Source organism: Maylandia zebra, linkage group LG14, assembly GCF_041146795.1.
Source record: "Maylandia zebra isolate NMK-2024a linkage group LG14, Mzebra_GT3a, whole genome shotgun sequence".
NCBI classification, from domain to species: Eukaryota; Metazoa; Chordata; class Actinopteri; order Cichliformes; family Cichlidae; genus Maylandia; species Maylandia zebra.
The window spans coordinates 38,932,782-38,953,101 of NC_135180.1; the positions used below are offsets into that span (position 1 = coordinate 38,932,782).

Below are 20,320 nucleotides of genomic sequence, written 5' to 3' on the forward strand. Positions count from 1 at the left end.
AAACGCGTACCGTGAGCTGTATGTGAGGCTGGACATGAAGAAACCTCTATCAGCTGACTAATCAGAGATGGAGCTGGACAGGATGTGCAGCAGGTTAGCGTGATTAGTGTCAGGCAGAGAGGATGTTGGAGCGTGAGGAGATACTGATTTAGAGGGCTTCTCTGTACTTTAGACAGAGAACTCCAGCTTAACTCAGGGATTCCAGCTCAAATTTCCGACCCAGGATTTCCAACTTCATGGAGCGCATGTAACTTCCTGCTTCTGTCCTTGCTGCACTCTGCAGGCTGTTTGAACATCTTCAGTTGTCAGCCTCACATTGCACACAAACACATGTCAAACAGTGTGTGTGTATTTGATGTCCTCTCGGTGACAGTGGTCATCTGTAAGGAGGATTACGTCTTAAATGTAATGGCATTCTTGTAGACTGAACTCTGATAGGTTGTTAATAAGAGGAGCGGAACCAGCAGCAGTCACTGCTCTGACTGGTCTGCTGCTGGTATCAGTGTCCTCCTCTGCGTTACGTCCTGAGCTCTTTGTTTACACTGTCCACTGTTGGGAAGCTGCATTAGCGTGTTGCTAACAGTTAACCATTGTTGCGGAGTCACCTCAGGTGATGCTCGTGTGCTGGCCGGCTTTAATCCTCCACCTGGCTCCATAACCTTAATGCCTGCACTGTGTGTGTAGATCCAGGCCTGTAAGCCACTTTGTATTATAGGCCAATCTGTCCACACACACTCTCACCTGCAGGCAGTATTAATGGAATTACAGAGGTCCACCCAATACGAGGCTGAAGCCGTGAGCCAGCGGAATATCAGCTTTCAGCCGCAGATCCTCCAGCGCTGGTTACACACCACAGCAGATATCCTGGTTCAGCACACGCAGTTAAGCACACACAGCCTGCAGTTAAAAGAAAGTGGAGAATAAAAGCTTCAACTTCTTTAATTCAAGGTTCAACGTAAATAATTTAACACAATATCAAAGATTTTACAGAAAATCAACGCAGAAGAATCAAGACCACAAAAATCTGAGAAACACAGAAAATCTCACACACGTCCACCTGCAGCTCCAACGCCGTCCTGTAGACGGTATAAAAGATGGACGCCATCGCCATGACGTCACCTGCTCGTTTCTGAACGAGGTTCAAAAGCTTGAGGTTGAGAGGTTGAGAGTTCCTGTAGTCTGGCCAATAAAACAGTTGCTGGACAACTGACCAACAGCCCGTCCAGGAACAAATGTAAACTTTTACAAATGACTGCTCAGCCGTGTCTGTACACAGCAAAATCTCCAGTGTTAAATTAACACTAGAGCGTGTCTATATGGGTCCACACCTCTGAGTGTTATATTAACACTTTTGACAGTGTTATATGTTTAAAAGTAACCTAGTCAGTTTTGAAGATTAACAATGGCTAACACTGAGCAGTGCTGATTTTCTAACACTGGATTATTTCTAACATTTTGAGTTATTTTCCAGTGTTAGAAACTCAGCACTGCTCAGTGTTAGTCTTTGTTAATCTTCAAAACTGACCAGGTTACTTTTAAACATATAACACTGTCAAAAGTGTTAATTTAACACTCAACAGTGTTGTATTTAACACTCAGAGGTGTGGACCCATATAGACACGCTCTAGTGTTAATTTAACACTGGAGATTTTGCTGTGTAATCAAACCTCTGTAACTTTGCTTCACTTCAGCAGCATCAGGTCATGTTCACATGCTGAAAGATTTTCTTGTAAAACAAAAGGGTGGCCTATCAAAACAAACGTTTGGGAACCATTGAACCACTTTGCCCGAAGGAGCTGCTCGGTCACGTGGAGAAGTTAAGGGCTGCAGGTTGAACGAAGCTGCTCCACGTTTCCTTGAAGACACCTTTACCTGCTCACATTAACCAAAATAGAGTGTAATAGGATCGAGGCAGAAGCACTGCTGTACGATGGGCTGTGACTGCAGGAGCATGAAGGCTCACGTTAATAAACGAGTCCTGCTGATGGATGCAGTCCTGGAGGCCTGCAGGGTCTGACACGAGGTTGACCCAGATCTGATGGAGGTGAGTGGGTCAGCTGATGCCGCAGGGTTCACTGACAGACCTTTCGGCTCAGATTAGCTCTCTGCACTCCAGGATGATTCACGGCTGTGCATAAAATGCAAACTTCCCGCCTTCGAACAGGCGCTGATGGCAGAAAGACGGCATGAAACACCGGTTTACCCCACGGAGCCCCGCTGTCAGATATAACAATGTCTGTGACGCTGGGTTTAACAAATAACTGCTCAAAGTTTTAAAAACACATTTGGCGCCATCTTCTGTCAGCACGGGACGTGACGTCATGTGATTGGTTGGCTAACATTAGTTTATGTTAGCTAACTAGTGACGGGATCGATAACTCACAGGAAAATAAGGACACTGAAACTAAACAGCAGTGTGAGGGGGCAGTTTAGTGCTGCAGCAGTGAGTTTATTTTAAACCGAGGACATACTGTCTGTAACAGGAAGTGGCTGTTCGCTGTTTGCCCTGCTGCACTCGGACAGGATGATCCAGCTGTTAGCCGCTGTTCTGGGAATCCATCCTACCCGTTGTTTATGCACACAACACGAAATTAAGTGCCAAACCATCCTACTTTTGTGAATTTGACCTACAAGCAGAGATGGGCAGTAATGCGTTACTGTAATCCGATTACTTTTTTTAAAGTAACGAGTAAAGTAAGGAATTACTATTGCAAAAAAAGGTAATTAGATTACTGTTACTTTCCTGTAAGCACGCTGCGTTACTGCGTTACTAAAACCGTGATTTTTTTGCAAGTGTCTCATGACAGTGACGTAAGCGACAGCTGTGTGCAGATCAACAATCGATCATATATCGAGTGCAGAGAGAGTATGAGCGTGCAGCGTTTAAAGCGTGGAAGTACTGACCTTACTTTGAGTTTGATTCTGTAAAAAGGGACAAAAACATTAGTGTCCGCTGTGCGTGGGAAGAAAACTTCTTTTTACAGCGAAAAAACCCCTAAACTTCAGAGCAAGCATGACGCTGTTTGCTTGCTGCATAAAGTTAAAAGATTAAAACTAATAAAACAAGTTTTAAAAAGAGACTTTTCCATTTGATTACATTTTGTATGATGGATTATGTAGAAAAAGTAGAATTGGGCCGAAAGATCTATCACTTTATCACCTCTTCAGGTTGTAAATCGTGTTTTTAAAAAAGTAACTAAGAACTAATTACTTTTGAAAATAAGTAATCAGTAAAGTAACGGGATTACTTTTTTGGGGAAGTAATCAGTAATTAGTTACTGATTACTTTTTTCAAGTAACTTGACCAACACTGCTTACAAGCATACTTTAACAACTAAAATTCAGCGGCGAACCATGCTACCTTTGTGAATGTTACCTACAAGCATACTTTAACGGGTAAAATGAAGTGGCAAACCGTCCTGGCTTTAAGAATATAAGCTACAAGCATACTCTGATGGGCAACGTTAAGTGGCAAACCGTCATACCTACTGAAATTTGTGCTGGAATTACTCTGTGACAGCAGAAATGTGCATAAACTACTTACGGTAGGACGTTTTGCCAAAGTAGGATGGTTTGTCAGAACACTGTAATGTTCACGTTTGTAAATGAGGACTTTGGAGGAGAGCCTGTGTGAGCCAGGAGCCTGATTTTTCCCCCCTCTGCGCTATTTTATCTAGTAAAATAATCTCTAAGCAGACAGTTTACACGGTTACAGCCACCACATGCTCAGAGACCCTAGCATGATCAGGAATCCCATCAGCACCTCTGCAGGGAGGAGAACGTTTGGAGACCTTTGTTGTTTCCTCACATCATCTCACTGACTGATTACTGAGTAAAAGTGAAGCCCCGGTGTAAGTGATACATTCGCCTCAAGGTGCTTTACATTGTAAGGTCGACCCTACAATAATACATACAGAGAAAAACCCAACAATCATATGACCCCCTATGAGCAGCACTTTGGTGACAGTGGGAAGGAAAAACTCCCTTTTAACAGGAAGAAACCTCCAGCAGAACCAGGCTCAGGGAGGGGCGGGGCCATCTGCTGTGATTGGTTGGGGTGAGAGAAGGAAGACACAGTCCTGATTTATAAAGTGCTGTACAAACACCAACGTCACAACTAACAGCGTGATTTTCCTGTTGGAGTGCAGCAAACAATCACTTCCTGCTAAAGACAGTGAAGTGGACAGTATGTCCTCGGTTTAACATAAATGATTCTCTGTGGGAAGATTCATATCTGCATGTCAGAGTTTTCCCATAATTCATAGCTGGTGACATCTATGACATGGAGCCAACCACTTCTTCGTGGTGTCATTGGCTCCGTGTCCAACCTCCACCCTGGAGGACCAGGTGCTGATTTTTGTCTGGCCTTTACCTCCACGGGCTGCCCGACCTGGTTAGACCTACCAGAGCATCATCACCCGTCAGCCTCCCACCTCAGTAAGACCCGGGAGAAGACGGAGGTAGAGAGGCACAGACTGAGTGGACACGAAGGCTGAAGCAAACAGGACTCATCCTTTAACTTTCAGCTGTGTGTGAATCATCAGCTGAACCACATCTTCCGACAGACGGGTCTGGTTATGCAGCTCTTATGAAACAGCAGATGTAGGTGAGACTGATCTGAGCTGCCTGAACGTCTGAGTGTAAGATTAGGACACTGTGTGTGTGTGTGTTTACATCACACACCTCGCTGTCAGAAAGTTGCTGCTTCAGCAGCCTCAATCCTCGCCGCTCGGGTCAGCGCCCTGAACACAAAGTGGTTTTCAAGTGTTTCTCGTCCTTCATGTCATCAGTTATTGATGTAAACAAAAAACATGATTCACCACAGGAGAACTTCTACGGTGGATAAAACACTATTTTTTTTATATAAGTTTTGCTCAAACTTAAGAATCTGTGACATCATTATCAGCGTCTGGCCAGATGTTCAGGCAGCTCGAAACAACACGACAAAACAAAAAGTTCTAATCTGGAAATGAAATACATGAAAAGGCTTTAAGTTGCTAAAGCAGGACCGCTGCTCGTTCTCAGCTCCACCCTTCCTTCTGTCTGCCTCAGTGCAGCGCCTCACTTCATCCTCTGTCTGAAACATGCGTCTCTTTAAAGTCCCTAAAACGGCCTCTTCCTTCTGACTGGCCAGCTTCCGGAAGCCCGCAGTGGGGCAAAAACCAGGGTCATAGCTGTACTGATTGTGTTTTGTGATGGCATGAAAGTAGGAAAAGTAGGAACATTTTCAAGGCTCCTGAACGCCTCACGGACCTTCAGGCTTCACGTGCTCTCAGCGTCTCTTTTTATTTATTTTTACCGTCATCCAGTTTCACGAATTACAGTATGCTTGTATTTGTGTGTTGCATATTTACACATGTAGACGCTACAGGGTGACATCAGCAGACCGGAGCTTCGGCCTCCCGTGGCCTACATCTGTCTCTGTCCAAATCAATAGAGATGATTGGTGGAAGAGGAGGAGAAGCTAACTCCCACCACGCCCTCTCAGAGAAGCAATATGCTGATTGGCTGATCCTACAGACCCCGCCCCCTCACTCCCATCCCTTGCGATGACACAACAAACAGATAAATAACAGTGCAGACTCCTGAAAGCCTCAGATGTCCCTCTGAGACAGTCTCAGCACGTTTGTCCCACTTTTTCGTTGGACATTGAAGTATCATCAGAGACTTTTATTACTCGGGTGTTGGACGCTCCACAGCAGCTTCACGATGGAGCTGAAGGACTTCTGCGTGACGGGCGACCTGCTCAGCCCGCAGCGGTGAGTTCACGGAGCCTCGGCCTGAAACCGTCCTCAGGTCCAGATTCAAACGTTTTAGTGAAGTTAACGCGCTTTTTCTGGATGTGTGACAGTTTTCTTTGCAGCACGTTTTGAGTAGCACAGACAAATAAATCTAAAACGTTTGAAGGTACTTTTGGAAACTCTTTAAAATCTGATGCGAACACTGTGTGGCAGCGTTCCCCAAGTTTAACTCTGTTCTTTGTGCGTCTGAAAAAAACAAAAACAAACGATGCTGCTCTGTTTTTAAAATAACTCCAATTCTGTGCAAATGTGTATGACGTTTGTATATTATGTATGATGAACACGCTGTGCAGACTCACACGGTTTGTGAAATACAACCTCTGTGTTGATGTGAATATGAATAATAAGTTTTCCTGTCCTTGAACGCGACGTTGCAGCGCTGCACTCCCACACAGACTCATGTCCATGTGCACAACATCAATGATGATTTCCACTTTTACTGGCGGAGCTTTCTCTGATCAGAGAAGCACACAGACCAAACCTTATCTGAAAAGACTTGTTTTCATTATCGTAAAACACGATCTGGCATTAACAACGCGACACTTTGTCCCGATGAACGCGAACAAACGTCACCTTTGCACGACTACGAGCTCAGATTTAAAGGCTCATTTTCTTGTAAAGCGCCCCCTGCTGGTCATTACACAGAATGCACGTTTAAACTCTTCGCACCAAACTTGTGAAACTTGGAATGCGTTCATGGGAAACCCAAATCTTCTGTTTTTAACCCTGCAGGTCATTAACGGCCTCACTAATGTCAGCAGTCGGCTCGAGATTTTATTTTGTGTTCTGCACATTTTGTCCTGGTTTGTATTTCATGCTCCTCTTTCTTCTTCCTCCTTAGCATCCTGGACTCCTCTTCTCCCTCCTCCTCCCCCAGAGATGAACCTCAATCTCCACCCTCCTTCCTCCACTCCTCCCCCATTGGTCCCGCCTTTCCTCTGGAAGCCACTCCCACTCTCAGCCCTTCACATGCAGAATTCTTCCTCCACAGCCCGGCTTCTTCTTCCTCCTCATCCTCCTCCTCCTCCTCACCGTACAGTCTCCTGTGCCGAGCAGCGGAGCCCGACTCCCCGACAGGATGTAGTTCCAGCGGTGGAAGTAGCGTCTTGGTGTCGGAAGCGTCGCTGTGTTTTTCTGTATCGGACTCGTTTTCAGCGCAGGTGAAGTTTCTGTTTAATCACATTTAAAAACACAAACACTCTTAAAGTCTGAACGTCCCCGGGGTCGAACTGCCAAACTTCAAATTCACGTCCGTATCCAACTGTTCCTGGAAGTTTTCTCTGGTGCCCCAAAAGTCTTAATCCAGACTAGAGTCAGAGCTGAAGGTTGGACTGAGGTACCTGCTGAGCTCACTGACATCCAAATAAAATCCTCGAACGTCACTAAAACTGGAGCTCCGCCTTCATGGAGGTGTGTTAGTACAGAAACCTCACAGCAGTCATGTGATTGGCCATTAAAAAGGCCCCAACACCACTCAAACGCAGCCCCGAGGTCCAGTCCAGGAACAGTTAGCTGAGGTCTGTGGGGACCGTCTTACTGCTCGCCACTGATGATGACGTCGTATATCTGCAGGTCAACTCGATCCTGAGGGGCGACTACATGACCTCGATGGGGGCCGTGGGGCCCAAAAGGCTGTGTCTGGTGTGCGGAGACTTCGCCTCCGGGTATCACTACGGCGTGGCGTCCTGCGAGGCCTGCAAGGCTTTCTTCAAGAGGACCATCCAAGGTGGGAGGAGCACGTTCATCATCTCCTGTATAAAGAAATAAAAACATGAGGATGAGGACGGCTGATGATATATTTATAAAATATAATTCTTACTGTTACTAGTGTAAACGATGCTGGTCGTTTATGACATCAGGCTGTTGAGTGTAAATGTGTCCAAACAGCAGCCAAATTACGCTTTTTGCACGTCTCCTGTGTGAAACCTCCAAATAGGTTTTTAACGGCACCCTTTAGAATAACGTGGTTACAAAGGACATCCTGTGAAGATCGACCCGCGATGTGAAACTGCCTTACAAAAAACACTAAAAAGGACAAACAGGGAATCCAAGTCATCAGTAGAGTCATAAATAAATAGACGCTCAGCTGGTTTCTATTAAATATCAAGGGTCTTACAGTCTGTGTGATTCATTAGCCGATCAATACAGCAGCGCTCGCTGTATCGATTAGTGTGAGAAGCCGTCGTCTCTCACATCAGCTGCTTGTTTCTCATTCCGGGCGATCGATTGGTCACGCCCGATCACTTCACTTATTGATCTGTGCAGAGAGGTCAAAGGGAGGCCACGAAGAAACTCACAGCAGAGGGTTTCAATATTACAGGGCACGATGATCCACGTTATTGATCCACGATGAGAGTTTGGGTTCATTTCTGATCACAGTCTGAGAGACTCTCACAAAGATCCTGCATTACTGCAGAGCTGTGACCACAGAATATAAAGCACCCTACAAACTGACCACTGCATTTGCAAATATGTGATGTCTCGATAAACCGAGCAGATATTTGAAGTTTACACAGCTACTGAAAATATGTTAAACGTTTATTTTGAGACACAGAAAGATTAATAAGAGTAACATTAAAACTTAGTAGCGGCCGCCATTGTTGGAAACTGGAATTGGCTGGGCCGCGCTATGAATTCTGGGATATGGTGGGCCACGAAGGACACACCCGTCCCATCCTTCAAATTCGGGGAAATGAAGGACGCATTTGAAGGAGTCGATGAATTGGGACAGCCTTCGTCGCCTGGCTGTGACGTAATCGGCCTTCAAATGCGGCCTCCGAAGTATGCAGCCTACGTTTTGGGACACAGCTACTGACACTCCTGCTTTTATTTCCTGTTGTGGTTACCTAGGTAACATCGAGTACAGCTGCCCGGTGATGAACGAGTGCGAGATCACGAAGCGGAGGAGGAAAGCCTGTCAGGCCTGCCGCTTCCAGAAATGTCTGCAGGCCGGGATGATGAGGGAGGGTACGTTACACCAAACGACCGTTACGAGCTGGCAGGAAGTAGAACTACATGTGTGTGAAACGCCTCTGCGTGTTGCAGGTGTCCGTCTGGACCGCGTCAGAGGGGGGCGCCAGAAGTACAAGAGGCGGGTGGAGACGGGACTGAGTTTATGCAGCAAAGCCCCGTACAGCCACCCGAGCAGCAGCAGTGAGTTCACCTTCGCTCCCTCTGAAGGCTTTCAGGTCAAACGACTCGTCCACGCCGTTTATCATCCACTTCCTGTCTTTTAGGGAACAAGGTCATTTCCCACCTGCTGCTCACAGAGCCCGCCCCTTTAGCTGCCAATCAGGACGATTCGACCAATGACAGTAGCTTGCGGATCCTGCTGATCCTGTGTGACCTCCTGAACCGGGAGCTGCTGCTTCTGATTGGCTGGGCAAAACAGATTCCAGGTACACGCTCGAGACCACCAAACAGGTCCCCAATCAAGACCACGCCCACCCTCAACCTCCACCTGGTCCCCAATCCAGACCACACCCACCCTTAACCTTTACTTGGTTATCCAGAGCACTGGAACATTATGTATAAACACAGGTAATATAATAATAATAATTATTATTATTTGTCATTTATTACTCTGCCCCGCCCACTCCCAGGCTTCTCCGGACTCTCATTGGTCGATCAGATGTCGCTTCTGCAGAGCGGCTGGATGGAGGCGCTGCTGGTGGGTGTGGCCTGGCGCTCCCAGGGCGCAGGGGGGGACGAGCTCGTGTTTGCCGGGAATCTGTGTCTGGACGAAGCTCAGTGTCGAGCCACGGGATTGGCTGACCTGTACGAGGCGCTGCGTCACCTGATAGCGAAATACAGAGCGATGAAGCTGAGCCCTGAAGAGGTGGTGACCCTGAAGGCCATGGCACTTGCCAACTCTGGTAAGAACAAGCCATTAGCACCACTGCCTGTAACCACAGTAGGACAGTACTGTGTGTCAGGGCAGAACAGGCCTGTAGGGGGCGATGTTTCCCTGCAGTTTTATAGGAGAAACAAATAATCTCGTTTTAATCTCGTCCTGATGGAGTAACCTGCTTATGCTCAGTGTTTAGGAGACACATTCTTCATGGTTTCTGTTTGACTCAAAGCGTTATGGCTGCACATGAACTCAGATATTAACACTTCCTGGCTGTCTGAGTTTCAAAATAAGAGCCTGAGATGAATGATGATTAAGTTAAACAACTTGTCTGCATCTCACAGGACAGTACTGTGGTATAAATGATGCAGGAATTCCAGCACTCTCATGTTTTACAGCTTTTACAGTTTTACACACACACACACACACACACACACACACACACACACACCTGATCAAGATGGCTGCTGTGTATCTGTGAGCGGGACAGCTGAGGAGCTCCAGCATGAACTCAGATATTGATTTTACCACAATAACCACTCCACTCATTGATCTTAGAGGAGTGGTTATTGATATTGATCAGACTCTGGGAGCTGAAACAGCAGTATTGATTAATCCCAGACTTGAATTAGTTTTGTGGCTCTCACTCTGTCGCAGTTCAGTGGTCAGCAGAGCGTTTAGTGGCGGCGCTGGAGGCTGCAGGCGAGGAGCAGCCGATCAATAACACTGAAGTCTGCTCAGACTCTCACTGTCTCAGCCTCAGATCAATAAACAGACTGGCAGACAGGCCTGTGGCTGCACAGCCGTCCTAAACCTGCAGATGCTCAGGCTCAGACGTGCAGACACACTCACAGCTTCTGATCAGTCGATCAGGGGAAACATATTGAGCTGATTAACAAGCAGCACCCAAACGTTCCGGTCTGTGATTTAGAGACGTGAACAGGACCCAGTCTTTAAAAACTAAAGCAGTCTGACACTGCACACGTCCTCCACCATCGGATGTCGAGTTTCATGCAAACTCATCCGTAACCAGTTCAGTTTTCCTGCTAACACAAAACCAACCAATCACATGACCTCACATGATGTAGGTGAGAGACTTTTGGAGCCAGTAGTGACCATATTTAGACCAGAGCCTCAAGTGGCCATGAGAGGAACTGCACTTTGTGTTTGTAGCAGTGTTTTGGTCGTTTGTCCTGATACAGCTGAGCATGCTGGGTGTAATGAGTGAGGAAGCATTCTAACCTGCGTCTGTCCGTCTGTCAGACGCCGACCCGGTGGACTGCCCGGACTCGGTGCAGAGGTTTCAGGACGGGCTCCACGAGGCGCTGCAGGACTACGAGTCGTCCCGCCGGGAGCAGCACCGAGCAGGACGGCTGCTCATGACCCTCCCCCTGCTACGACAGACCGCCGACCGAGCCGTGCAGGCTTTCCTGCGGCTGCACCGCCACCGCCACGTCCCCATCCACAAACTGCTGCTGGAGATGCTCGACGCCAAGGCCTGACCGCGTCCTGTCGGCCATTTATCGGGGAGACTGTAAAATGACCCAATGCACTTGACTTTTAGCTTTCAGAGAAGTTATATTTTTGTATCATGATGTTTGTTTTTTGGCAGAAATGAGCTTCCGTATTTTTTGTTTATGGGACCGTTCCTGCTCAGTAAAGCTCATTTCTGCTCAAAGATCCAGCGTTACAGCTTTTCATCAGAAAACATTAAAGTGGAACCGTTCTACTCATTTGCAGCGTGGGTTCTGCTAGGGCAGCTTTGCATGAGTCACAGTTCAGAATAACCCTTCTTTGTCTGATACTGGGCCTCTGTCTCAAACAAGCTACTCCCTGTTTAAGGGCTACCGTCCTACTTAAATGTTTGAACGGCGAGTGGGCGGGGCCTTTATGTCTGAGATGACTACAGTAGGGATATCCTCTGTGACATCACAGACCAACATCAGAAAAAAAAAAAAGTTTGAAACAGAGTGTTCGTCTCACTGAAGTCGTTATTAGAAACTTGGCTCATGTTTATTATGAACAGGAAAGCAGAACAGAGCCACTTTAACCAATCAGCAAACACTTCTTTAAGCTCCGCCTCCTGTAGGAAAAGGTGGGCATATCTAGAGTCAGATTTAAATTTATTTTTATAAACTAAAATATTTTTGTGTGATATCCATTTTTCCACGATGATGCGATCAAACTGCGATGCTGAGTCGTCGTTTAAATGGCTGTGGATGTTTACTGTGTCAGAGCTGTTTGTTATAACAATAAATTAAAGCTTTTGGAATAAAATCAGGTGCTCATCTTTTATCTTCTAAAATATCTCGTCATGTCTCTAAGACATGAGTCTTTACAACACGAGCTGAGCTGTACGCACAGAGTTGGAAACCATTAAAAACATTACAGATTCCTAATGGCTGAAGATGCTGCATTCACAGGTCGTAGGAAACTAGAAATTTGTCATCCTCTGTGGAAGTCTCTCTCTAGTTTTTCACCATTTCAAACAATATACATAATATAATGATATATTATTAATAAATAATAAAATAGACATAATAAAATAACAGTTAAGTTAAACATATTAAAAAAAAAAAGAAAAACATAAGAGCGAAGACCTCGTGGAGTTTGTCAATTTGTCACTGTAAAATCTTCATCTTGTAACTCAGAGACTTTATTATTCCCACAGGGAAATTCAGTCATAGCAGTGTAAATACCACAAACGTCAAGTACTCATAAAAAATGCAGTGTATGTAGCCTGAACCACGAAGCAGCTCAAAGCAAACAGAGACAGGCTGAAGCTAAAAGTGTGTTCAAAGCTGAGCGAACATCAGAAACTAACCCGTGTCTGAGGTCAGCTTACCCGAGGAAGACTGTGGGCAGCAGGCGGCTCTGCTTCATCACAGTAAAGGAGGAAGACGCAGTTTTCCTGTAATCACCGGTTTACTCTGAGGCTTCCTGGAAATACATTTTCCCCTTAAAAGCACCAATGCAGCAGAAAAAGGACTCCGTGCTTTGAGTGATATATTATTGTTTATTATCGATTAGGATTATTAATGCATCATCAGGATTCATAGGTAACTTACAAAATCTGAGAAACAGTAGAAAGTCGTGAAAAATAATCGCCTGACAGCCCTGAACGCACCATGAAGAAATTGGGTAACAGGTGAGCTGCACCCCTAACATTCCTGTACTGGAGTCTCCCCCTGCTGGCCATAAAGTGTACTACAGAAAACCTAAACAGTTACACCCTCTGCACTCCCAGGGAATGAGCTTCAAACGAGCTCAGACTTTAAATTTAAATTGGATTTTTGATATTTTGGTGACATGATGAGTTTGAAAACGTCCAGAGTAAACATGTAGAGTTCATAAAACCTTCAAAGGCGGTTTCAGAGACCTGAAGACCCAAACAGGGAAATGAGTCCTGATGCACACAGATTCAGTTCCCTTCAAATCGCTTCAGTTTTTTGACCCTTTAATTATTTTATTTCATCTGCAAATTAGTTTTTGTTCCAGGGAAGTTCCTGGAGATTCTGGGGAATTATCAGGTTTCCTCAAAGCAGCTGTGAGACGTTCAGGGTCGGTAAGTCAGCAAACATACAAATGAAATAAAAAGACAAAACTGTGAAGTCTGTTAGAAAAGTTAGAAAGAGTGCTGGTTAGAAAAGCTACAAACAGCTTTGTGCTCGATCACCTGAGGAGTCTCCGTTTGGGATTTTACTCTTTTAGCTCAGTTTTTGGTCTCCACCGCCTCCCGAAGGAAGCGTCCGTCTCTTCAGCTGCCAGAAGCTGAACTGTGACGTTACAGTGCGACAGGTTACTCTGATAACAGCGACGCATCAGCATGCTGACGTGGTTCAAACAAACCCAGGCTTCCTGCAGCAGCTCTGACCTGGTCTTCATCCTGTCACAACCATCCAATTCTAATTAAAAGACGCTTTTGTGCCAAAGAGGTTACTTCTCCTCGCCTTGGGGCCTTTTCTTGTTTTACCTGAAATAAAGACTGAAGGTCGATCTGCAGCCGTTATCAAAAACCACCGGAGGAGCTGATCGTATCATTTTCTTCTTCACGTCTCACCTGACAACAGCTTTTAGTCATGTTTTCAGTTTTTTCAGCCATCGTGTGTCCACCTGAACCCGAAGCTCTCAGGCAGATCAGCCAATCAGAAGCTGGTCTCATTCATATGTGGTTTGGGGCTGGTGGGCGGGCCAGAAGGGGTGGGGCTGTCGGGACCTGGGGGACTCTCGGGGGTCCCCGAGGAATCAACGGGTGACGCCGCAGTGTTGTGGCGAGGGGAGACAGATGCCTGAGAACGGGTCGGGCTCACCGCTGCGGAGGCAGGGCTCGGCGGGGAAGCGGGTGAGGTCCTGCGGTGTAATGACGAGGAGAGCGGTGACGAGGACAGCGATGATGGCGGTCCAGGTGAATGTCGAGCAGCAGGGGGTACAGTGAAGGTGGGAGGGGTCCTAAGGCCGAATTTGGCCTCCAACTCACTGCACACCGCCAGGCTCCGCCTGATGCCCTCTGACCCCGGCGGGAACCCTACGCTCACAGCCACCTCTGAACCCTTGGCGAGCTCCTGGCAGCGCTCAACAAAGCTCCCCCTGCGCACAGACCCACATTCTTTGTCCCGGTCCAGATGCCTGAGGGGACGGGGGCTGCTGGTCTGGCTGCAGGTGGGGTAGGAGGGGCCTTGTTGCAGTCCAGGTGAAAGGCCAGCTTCTCGGGCAGGTTTAGCGAAGGGAACGGGGGGCGGAGCCTGGCGGGGGAGGCTGCCGTACAGCGACGCAGACGAACCCGAACCTCCGGCTGCACCTCGTCCTCCTCCCATAGAGCGAAGGTGCTCTGTCCTGAAGGCATCGCTGAGCTGAGAGTGAAGGCTGCAGGAACAGGAAGTGACACAAATCAGCAACCACAGTAAGCGCATGATGTTTACGACTGCAAACGACCAATGGCATCCATCAAAGACGCGAGATTAGAAGTCATCTGTCAAAATAGAAACACCAAAGAAGAACGTGGACTCTGCACCGCATCACCCTGTGTGAATGAGGCTCAGTGGGAGGGAACTCTACCTGCAGGTGGAAGCTCGGGGCGTGCTGTCAGGTGTTCTGGTCAGAGCCAGGTCGCACTGGTCCAGCAGCTCCAGCAGCTCCTCCTCTGTGGGTCCGCCCAGTGCTGCCAAACAGCCAATGAGAACCCATGTTGATCAGCTGCTAACTAACTGCAGAGCACAAGAAGTTGTTCTTCTACATCACGAGTCTGGAGTTTTACCTCTGATGTCGACCTTGCCGGCGATCTCCATGGCGGTGGTCAGGTCCCACATCTGGATGCTGCCGTTGCTGTGGCCGCTGAACAGGTAGCGACGCGGCCGAGAGCCGATGCGGCTCGAGCCCTCGCACTCGTGGACCATGAAGGCCGTGATGGAGGTCCCATCCACCGAACGCACCTCACATACCCTGACACACACACACACGATATTTTGGTCTTAACAGACGTTTGGTTCTAAACGTTCTTTAACCTTCAGTGTCACATGATCACACATCGTGTGCTCGCGGGTTGTTCTGTTATTACGTTTACTTTCCAACATGGACGTCAATACTCTACACGCCAGTCGACAGACAGGCGGCGTGTTTCGTTACCTCCTTGTTGAACCAATGTGACGCCGAGGACAGTGTTGTTGTTTTTAATTGTGTTGTTTGTCTTTCATGCATGTACGGAACAGGAACAGCAGCTACTGTTACTGCAGGAGCGAACGGGGATCCTAAAACTAAACTGACCACACACAGTTATAACCAGGTGGGTTACAAGTGTCTACGGCTCTCCCACCTCTTCCCGTTGGAGGACAACCGGACGTAGAGTTTATCCGTGTCGGGAACGACTCTCTGGATAAACACCTGCTGATCGTCTCTCTCTCCATACGGCCCTGAAACCAACGAGACAGTGAAACGAAAGGAGATCTGAAGAAATCTGACAAAGTCAAAGTTTGATTGTCTTTGATGAATTCCATCGCTTCATTACAGAAGCAGAGCTACAGTCCTCAAACACAGCTCGGACTGCGATCGGGGTGACAGTTACCGATCTCGGTGCCGGCGCTGCAGCCTCCGTGCCCGTCCACGTCGTCCAGGCTGAGGATCTTGAAGGAGGTGAGCGGCGTGGACCCCGGCTGGGTGGAGATCATTCCTCTGAAGCGAGTCACCGTCCACGTCCGCACGTGGTTGTTATCTGCACAAACTGAAGGACGACGAAGAGGAGCTCAGAAACAACGACACCATGAACGAGCTGCAGACATCAGCTTAAGCCCTGCATTCGACACAGAACGCCAGTTTCCAAGACGAGGCGATTCTCGTACCTGAGATGAGGTGCTTTTCCGACAGCATGATCTTGGTGACGGGGCTGCGGTGGACAGAGAAGGTCTGAAAAAGCTGAGGCCCTGAGCCCACGGTCTCTGGATGCTGAACGATGACGCGAACAGTCCCCGAGCTGGTCCCGTACGCAATCTCGATCCAGTTCCCGCTGTCACCTGAGCAAACCGGGCTAAGTGTGAGACGGCTGCAGGAACATGAAAAATAAGACTTTCCCTGACTCGTCTCTAACAGACTGAGGTGAAGGAATGTGGAGAAAACTGACGCCCTGCAGTGGTTGTATTAGCAGCAGTGTCAGTGTCTCCGTACTTGTTTTGGGTGTGAGGTAGACGCTGAGAGCGGTGATGGCGTCTTCGGTCGGGTCTCTGTACAGCTCCGTCACCAGCAGGTCGTTATCCTTCATCCTCAGAGGAAACTTCTGAACATCTGACCAGCAAACAGGGACATTGTGAACAGCGGGGACTTTTTAAACATCTGTCAAGTCGTGAAGCCAAAGCCTCCCAATGAAAGCTGGTGAGAGTGGCCCGCAGCATTTACTGAACAGATTCAGGTTCTGGTTGGTAAATTAATGACCACGAGCCAACAATCTGATGAATTTATACTCGTACTGAGCAGTTTTCAGTTGATCCGACTCATCGATCTGCAGCTTCTTACCGATGTAGTAGATGGAGCCGTTATTGCAGCCCAGGATAAGGAAGGAGCCGGCGGTGTCGTAGCTGCTGATGGGAACCACATCCTGGTTCTGCAAAGGTCACAGAGAACATGTGTGAAGCAGACCGATAACCACCTGAAACAGACTTGGTCCAATCAGCTCCCTCGGCAGGTGTTCAGGCTTCAGCACTTCCACTGAAGCGACCATCTGAGAGCGTCTCCACCCACCTGCCAGTGTTTGGTGACTGCGTTCCACACCCCCACCTTCCCCGTGTGGCTGGTGGCGATGAGCTGGTTACCAACAAAGAAGAGAGCCTCAGCGGGGACATTGAGACTGAAGACGCCTGCGGGGAGGGAGAAACACGTTTGTTTTTGTTACTGGGAACGTTTCCCGAGCAGCTCATCAAACCTATGTCCCGATTCCCGGGAACACTGCGCAGAAACTCGTACCGATTTCATTGCCGTTGCCATCAGGGCAAATGGACCAGAGGATGATCTCCGTCACCGAGGCGACAGCCACCATCTTGTCGTTGTCTCCCAGCGACCCGCCCATCACTTTGGCGTTGAGCGCGACTCTGTCGATCATCCAGTCGAGGCGGGGAGAGGTGAAGACCTGCTGCCACCCGGTCGACTCCTTCACCCTGAGAGAGGAGGCGGGAAGAAGGAGGCAGGAGAGGGACAGCCAATCAGAAGACAGTTAGCTTACAGTGGGAGGAGCTAAAACAGCTTTTCCCCCCCACTTCTCTGACAGACTACAAACTGACGGGACGACTCAGTACGGAATAAGGATTATTGGGCTTTGGCCCGAGTATTAGCTAATCTGAGATTAACGCAAACCTCAGACTACAGTCAAATTTAAACGGGTGATAAATGACCTGCGACCTGCAGTTAAAGGTGTGTGAGAGCACGCAGCAGTGACCTGTGCGCACGTGTGTGCACGTCTCTCTAAGGAGGCTCACGGTGTTACTGAAACCGCTACAGATGCTCAGACGGAGGTGTGGATGCAGCAGGATGTGCCGATGTGTCTGAGCCGCTCCCAGTCACGTGAAAACAAATAAACAACAGAGGTCATGTGACGCGTTTACCTGTAGCAGACCACGAACTGCGCGTAGGCCACAGCGATCCAGTTATGATGGCCGCAGATGATCCGAACCATGCCGGGGTCAGATGAGTGCCCTGAACGCACACACGCACGCACACACAATGAAACTCCCACCACGTCCCTCCGATCTTAAAAAAGTACAAAATAAAGAAGCATTATTTAACGTGCCGACCTCCTGACGTCCGATCCTCGTTCATGCCTCTTCCCAGTATCCCAGAATTCCCGAGGTTCGGAGGCATCGTGTTGCTGCGTCGGACCGGCGCTCGCTCTACAGGAACAACGCGGCCCGCCATGAACTGCGACCCGGCCACGCTGTGACGGTTCCGACGCTTCGCCGGGTGCACTGGGACGACACAGACAGAAGGAGCTGTGAATCAGGATCACGCCTCCACGTTTCAGTTAGAAACAGGACATTAATTATATTTGCATCGTTTTATGTGAGTGGTGAGCCTCCTGCGGAAAATTTTATCTGAAACAGAAAAGATTTCGTTATTTTAATCATAACAACTTTTTAAGTTTGCAATGATTCGTATATAACAAATACAGACATGCTCACATTCTATGAAAATTTTACCCGATAAAGCATTTTGAAGTTTAAGATATTTAATTTCAAATTTTTTTTAAATTAGTTACATTTTTATAGAAAGCATCCTAACACCTGCATAAATTATGTGTTGTGCATTTAAACTTCCTGAAGGCCCTGTCAGGTGGGGGTCAGGTGTGCTGTGAGGACAGGTGTACCTGCAGGCGGCAGGTAACCGTTGAAAAGCACGTTTCCGCAGGACGACCGGTCCAGCTCGTCACACAGCTGCAGCTTACGCACTGTTCCAAAAACAAAGTGATGAAGAACGTTTAGCGACGTCTGCGGCTTTACGTGCTCAGCTCAGAGTGCGGTCCAGCCTCACCGAGCGGTGTGATGCCGTAGAACTCGGCCTCGTGCATGAGCATGTGCACGTTGATGGAGCGCGGGTGGAGCTCTTTGGTCCGCAGGAAGTTGAGGATGGTCGCGAACAGGGAGGGGTCCCTGTCGATGAAGATCTACAGCGAGAGAGGAGGGACAAACGCAGTTATCGCGAGGAGGAAAAGCATGCGGGGACGTGAGGAAGAGGAGCTTTACTTACAGCTCCAGTTTCATCCTTCAGAGTCGAGATCCGGCCGCTCAAAAGGCTGAAGAGAGAAAACCCCCAAAGAAACCATCAAGATGTCAGAAACCAGCAAACTCAGCTTTCCAAAATACAAGAACCAGTTCAGTCACATCTGCCTTTCATTTCACTTACACGACAATTTCATCACATCACAGACTAGCTCACGTACGCATATTAACATGCATGTTTCTGCACACATTCGACCAAATGAGCAGACTTTTAGCATGTCCAGCTCAAAATCAGCTTTTAGGGAGTGAAGTGCATGTAGTCCAGAGAAAGTAACCTAAAAGCCCCCGACAGCCAGGGTCTCCCTCTCTGACCCACCTGGAGAAAAAGGAGTCAGGGACCCAGGTGAGCGTCTGGCGGGAGGTGCTGAACCTGAAAGCAAACACACACTCGTTGACTCTCGTGTTGTCATAAAACAACAGAAATAACAGCAGTGTGAACAGCTCCCCTCTCCTCCTCCTCCTCACTGACCTTTCACTCCTTATCTGACCCTGGTGATACCTGCGCCTCGTGCACGGAGTCATTAAAGTCTAATGAGCACCGAGAAACTTTTACATCCGTTTTTACTAACGGACATGAAACTGTTGCCCTGCTGCGCTCCAGCACGCCGTGATTTCCTGCATCCGTGTCTTGGTTAAAGATCAATATTTTATCACTAAACACTGAATAAAAAACGAGCGATGAGCTTCAGTCTTTATAAACACTCCTGACTTAAACAGTCCCTCTGCCTGACTCTGACATGTTTAATAGGTGAACATGTACCTGACATCACCTGCCTTTCAACAAAAGACAAACCTGTTTTGCTAACTTTAACAGTTCCATTGTCGGACAGCATAGTTTTAATTTATTTACGTTAAACAGGCCAAATATAAACTCTTACTGAAGTAAATCTGAACTTTATTATTTATTCGTCGTTTATATGTTTAATGTGCGCAGTACAGCTAGCTTACAGCGGCTCGTTTCCTGTTTCTCTCCTCTGTGCCAGGTTCTGGTGTGAGCAAAGTTATGCTAGCTAACAATAACAAAGTGCGGGGCTGGAAAAACTCACAAAGCGCGAAACACGGACTTTATAACCGGGTTAAAAACATCTAAAGTATACTGTGCAATAGAAGGGGTTATAAAACGTGTTTAATGTCTTAGCGCAGAGATACTTTAGAGAACATTACTACACTATGATACTGGAAGCAGTCTGTCCGATAACGGATCCTCCCATGTTAGCCGCGGGAGCTAGCCGGGTTAGCAGCCACTCCTGGGTCTCACCTCTTCCCTCCGACGTTCAGGTGGATGATGTCTCCGCTCCTCGCCGTGGTGGACATCCTCTAAAGGCCCGGAGACTCCGACAATGACCGCCAAAGACACAGTTTTAATCCATTTTTCGGTGATAAACTCTGTTTCCGTTGTGCTTTAAGCCGGCTTCCGG

At 47.8% G+C, this 20,320-nt stretch overlaps 2 protein-coding genes across 3 annotated transcripts; one reads left to right on the forward strand and one right to left on the reverse strand.

Annotated features, from left to right (window-relative positions):
• Nucleotides 1-5,579: 5,579 nt before the first annotated feature.
• Nucleotides 5,580-11,928, forward strand: esrrd (estrogen-related receptor delta). Of its 2 annotated transcripts, none has more exons than XM_004565006.4 (8): nucleotides 5,580-5,759; nucleotides 6,643-6,961; nucleotides 7,374-7,527; nucleotides 8,652-8,768; nucleotides 8,847-8,954; nucleotides 9,038-9,199; nucleotides 9,404-9,676; nucleotides 10,915-11,928. In XM_004565006.4, exons 1-8 carry the CDS (start codon nucleotides 5,710-5,712, stop codon nucleotides 11,151-11,153), a joined length of 1,422 nt encoding a protein of 473 aa, XP_004565063.2. In that variant the 5' UTR covers nucleotides 5,580-5,709; the 3' UTR covers nucleotides 11,154-11,928. The 2 variants fall into 2 exon arrangements, with proteins under 2 accessions (XP_004565063.2, XP_012778377.2); XM_012922923.3 differs by having other exon boundaries at nucleotides 6,793-6,961.
• Nucleotides 11,929-12,647: 719 nt separating this feature from the next.
• shkbp1 (SH3KBP1 binding protein 1) lies at nucleotides 12,648-20,297 on the reverse strand. The gene is made up of 17 exons (XM_004565004.5): nucleotides 20,161-20,297; nucleotides 19,219-19,272; nucleotides 18,871-18,916; nucleotides 18,655-18,787; nucleotides 18,491-18,571; nucleotides 17,922-18,092; nucleotides 17,733-17,823; nucleotides 17,098-17,288; nucleotides 16,876-16,991; nucleotides 16,651-16,738; nucleotides 16,306-16,422; nucleotides 15,984-16,154; nucleotides 15,710-15,865; nucleotides 15,461-15,557; nucleotides 14,906-15,090; nucleotides 14,707-14,809; nucleotides 12,648-14,514 (listed from the first exon to the last, which is right to left on the reverse strand). The coding sequence occupies exons 1-17, from the start codon at nucleotides 20,214-20,216 to the stop codon at nucleotides 13,797-13,799; spliced, it is 2,574 nt and encodes an 857-aa protein (XP_004565061.2). The 5' UTR covers nucleotides 20,217-20,297; the 3' UTR covers nucleotides 12,648-13,796.
• Between the last annotated feature and the right edge of the window lie 23 nt (nucleotides 20,298-20,320).

Bases quoted from the DNA above. Each gene is read 5' to 3' on its own strand.
- esrrd (XM_004565006.4), top strand. From the start codon at position 5,710: ATGGAGCTGAAGGACTTCTGCGTGACGGGCGACCTGCTCAGCCCGCAG. The intron at 6,962-7,373 runs GTGAAGTTTCTG...GTATATCTGCAG, and splicing joins CGGACTCGTTTTCAGCGCAG to GTCAACTCGATCCTGAGGGG. The intron at 9,677-10,914 runs GTAAGAACAAGC...TCCGTCTGTCAG, and splicing joins CATGGCACTTGCCAACTCTG to ACGCCGACCCGGTGGACTGC.
- shkbp1 (XM_004565004.5), bottom strand. From the start codon at position 20,216: ATGTCCACCACGGCGAGGAGCGGAGACATCATCCACCTGAACGTCGGA. The intron at 19,273-20,160 runs GTGAGACCCAGG...GTTTGCTTTCAG, and splicing joins CTGAACGTCGGAGGGAAGAG to GTTCAGCACCTCCCGCCAGA. The intron at 16,155-16,305 runs GTACGGAGACAC...CGGTTTGCTCAG, and splicing joins CTACCTCACACCCAAAACAA to GTGACAGCGGGAACTGGATC.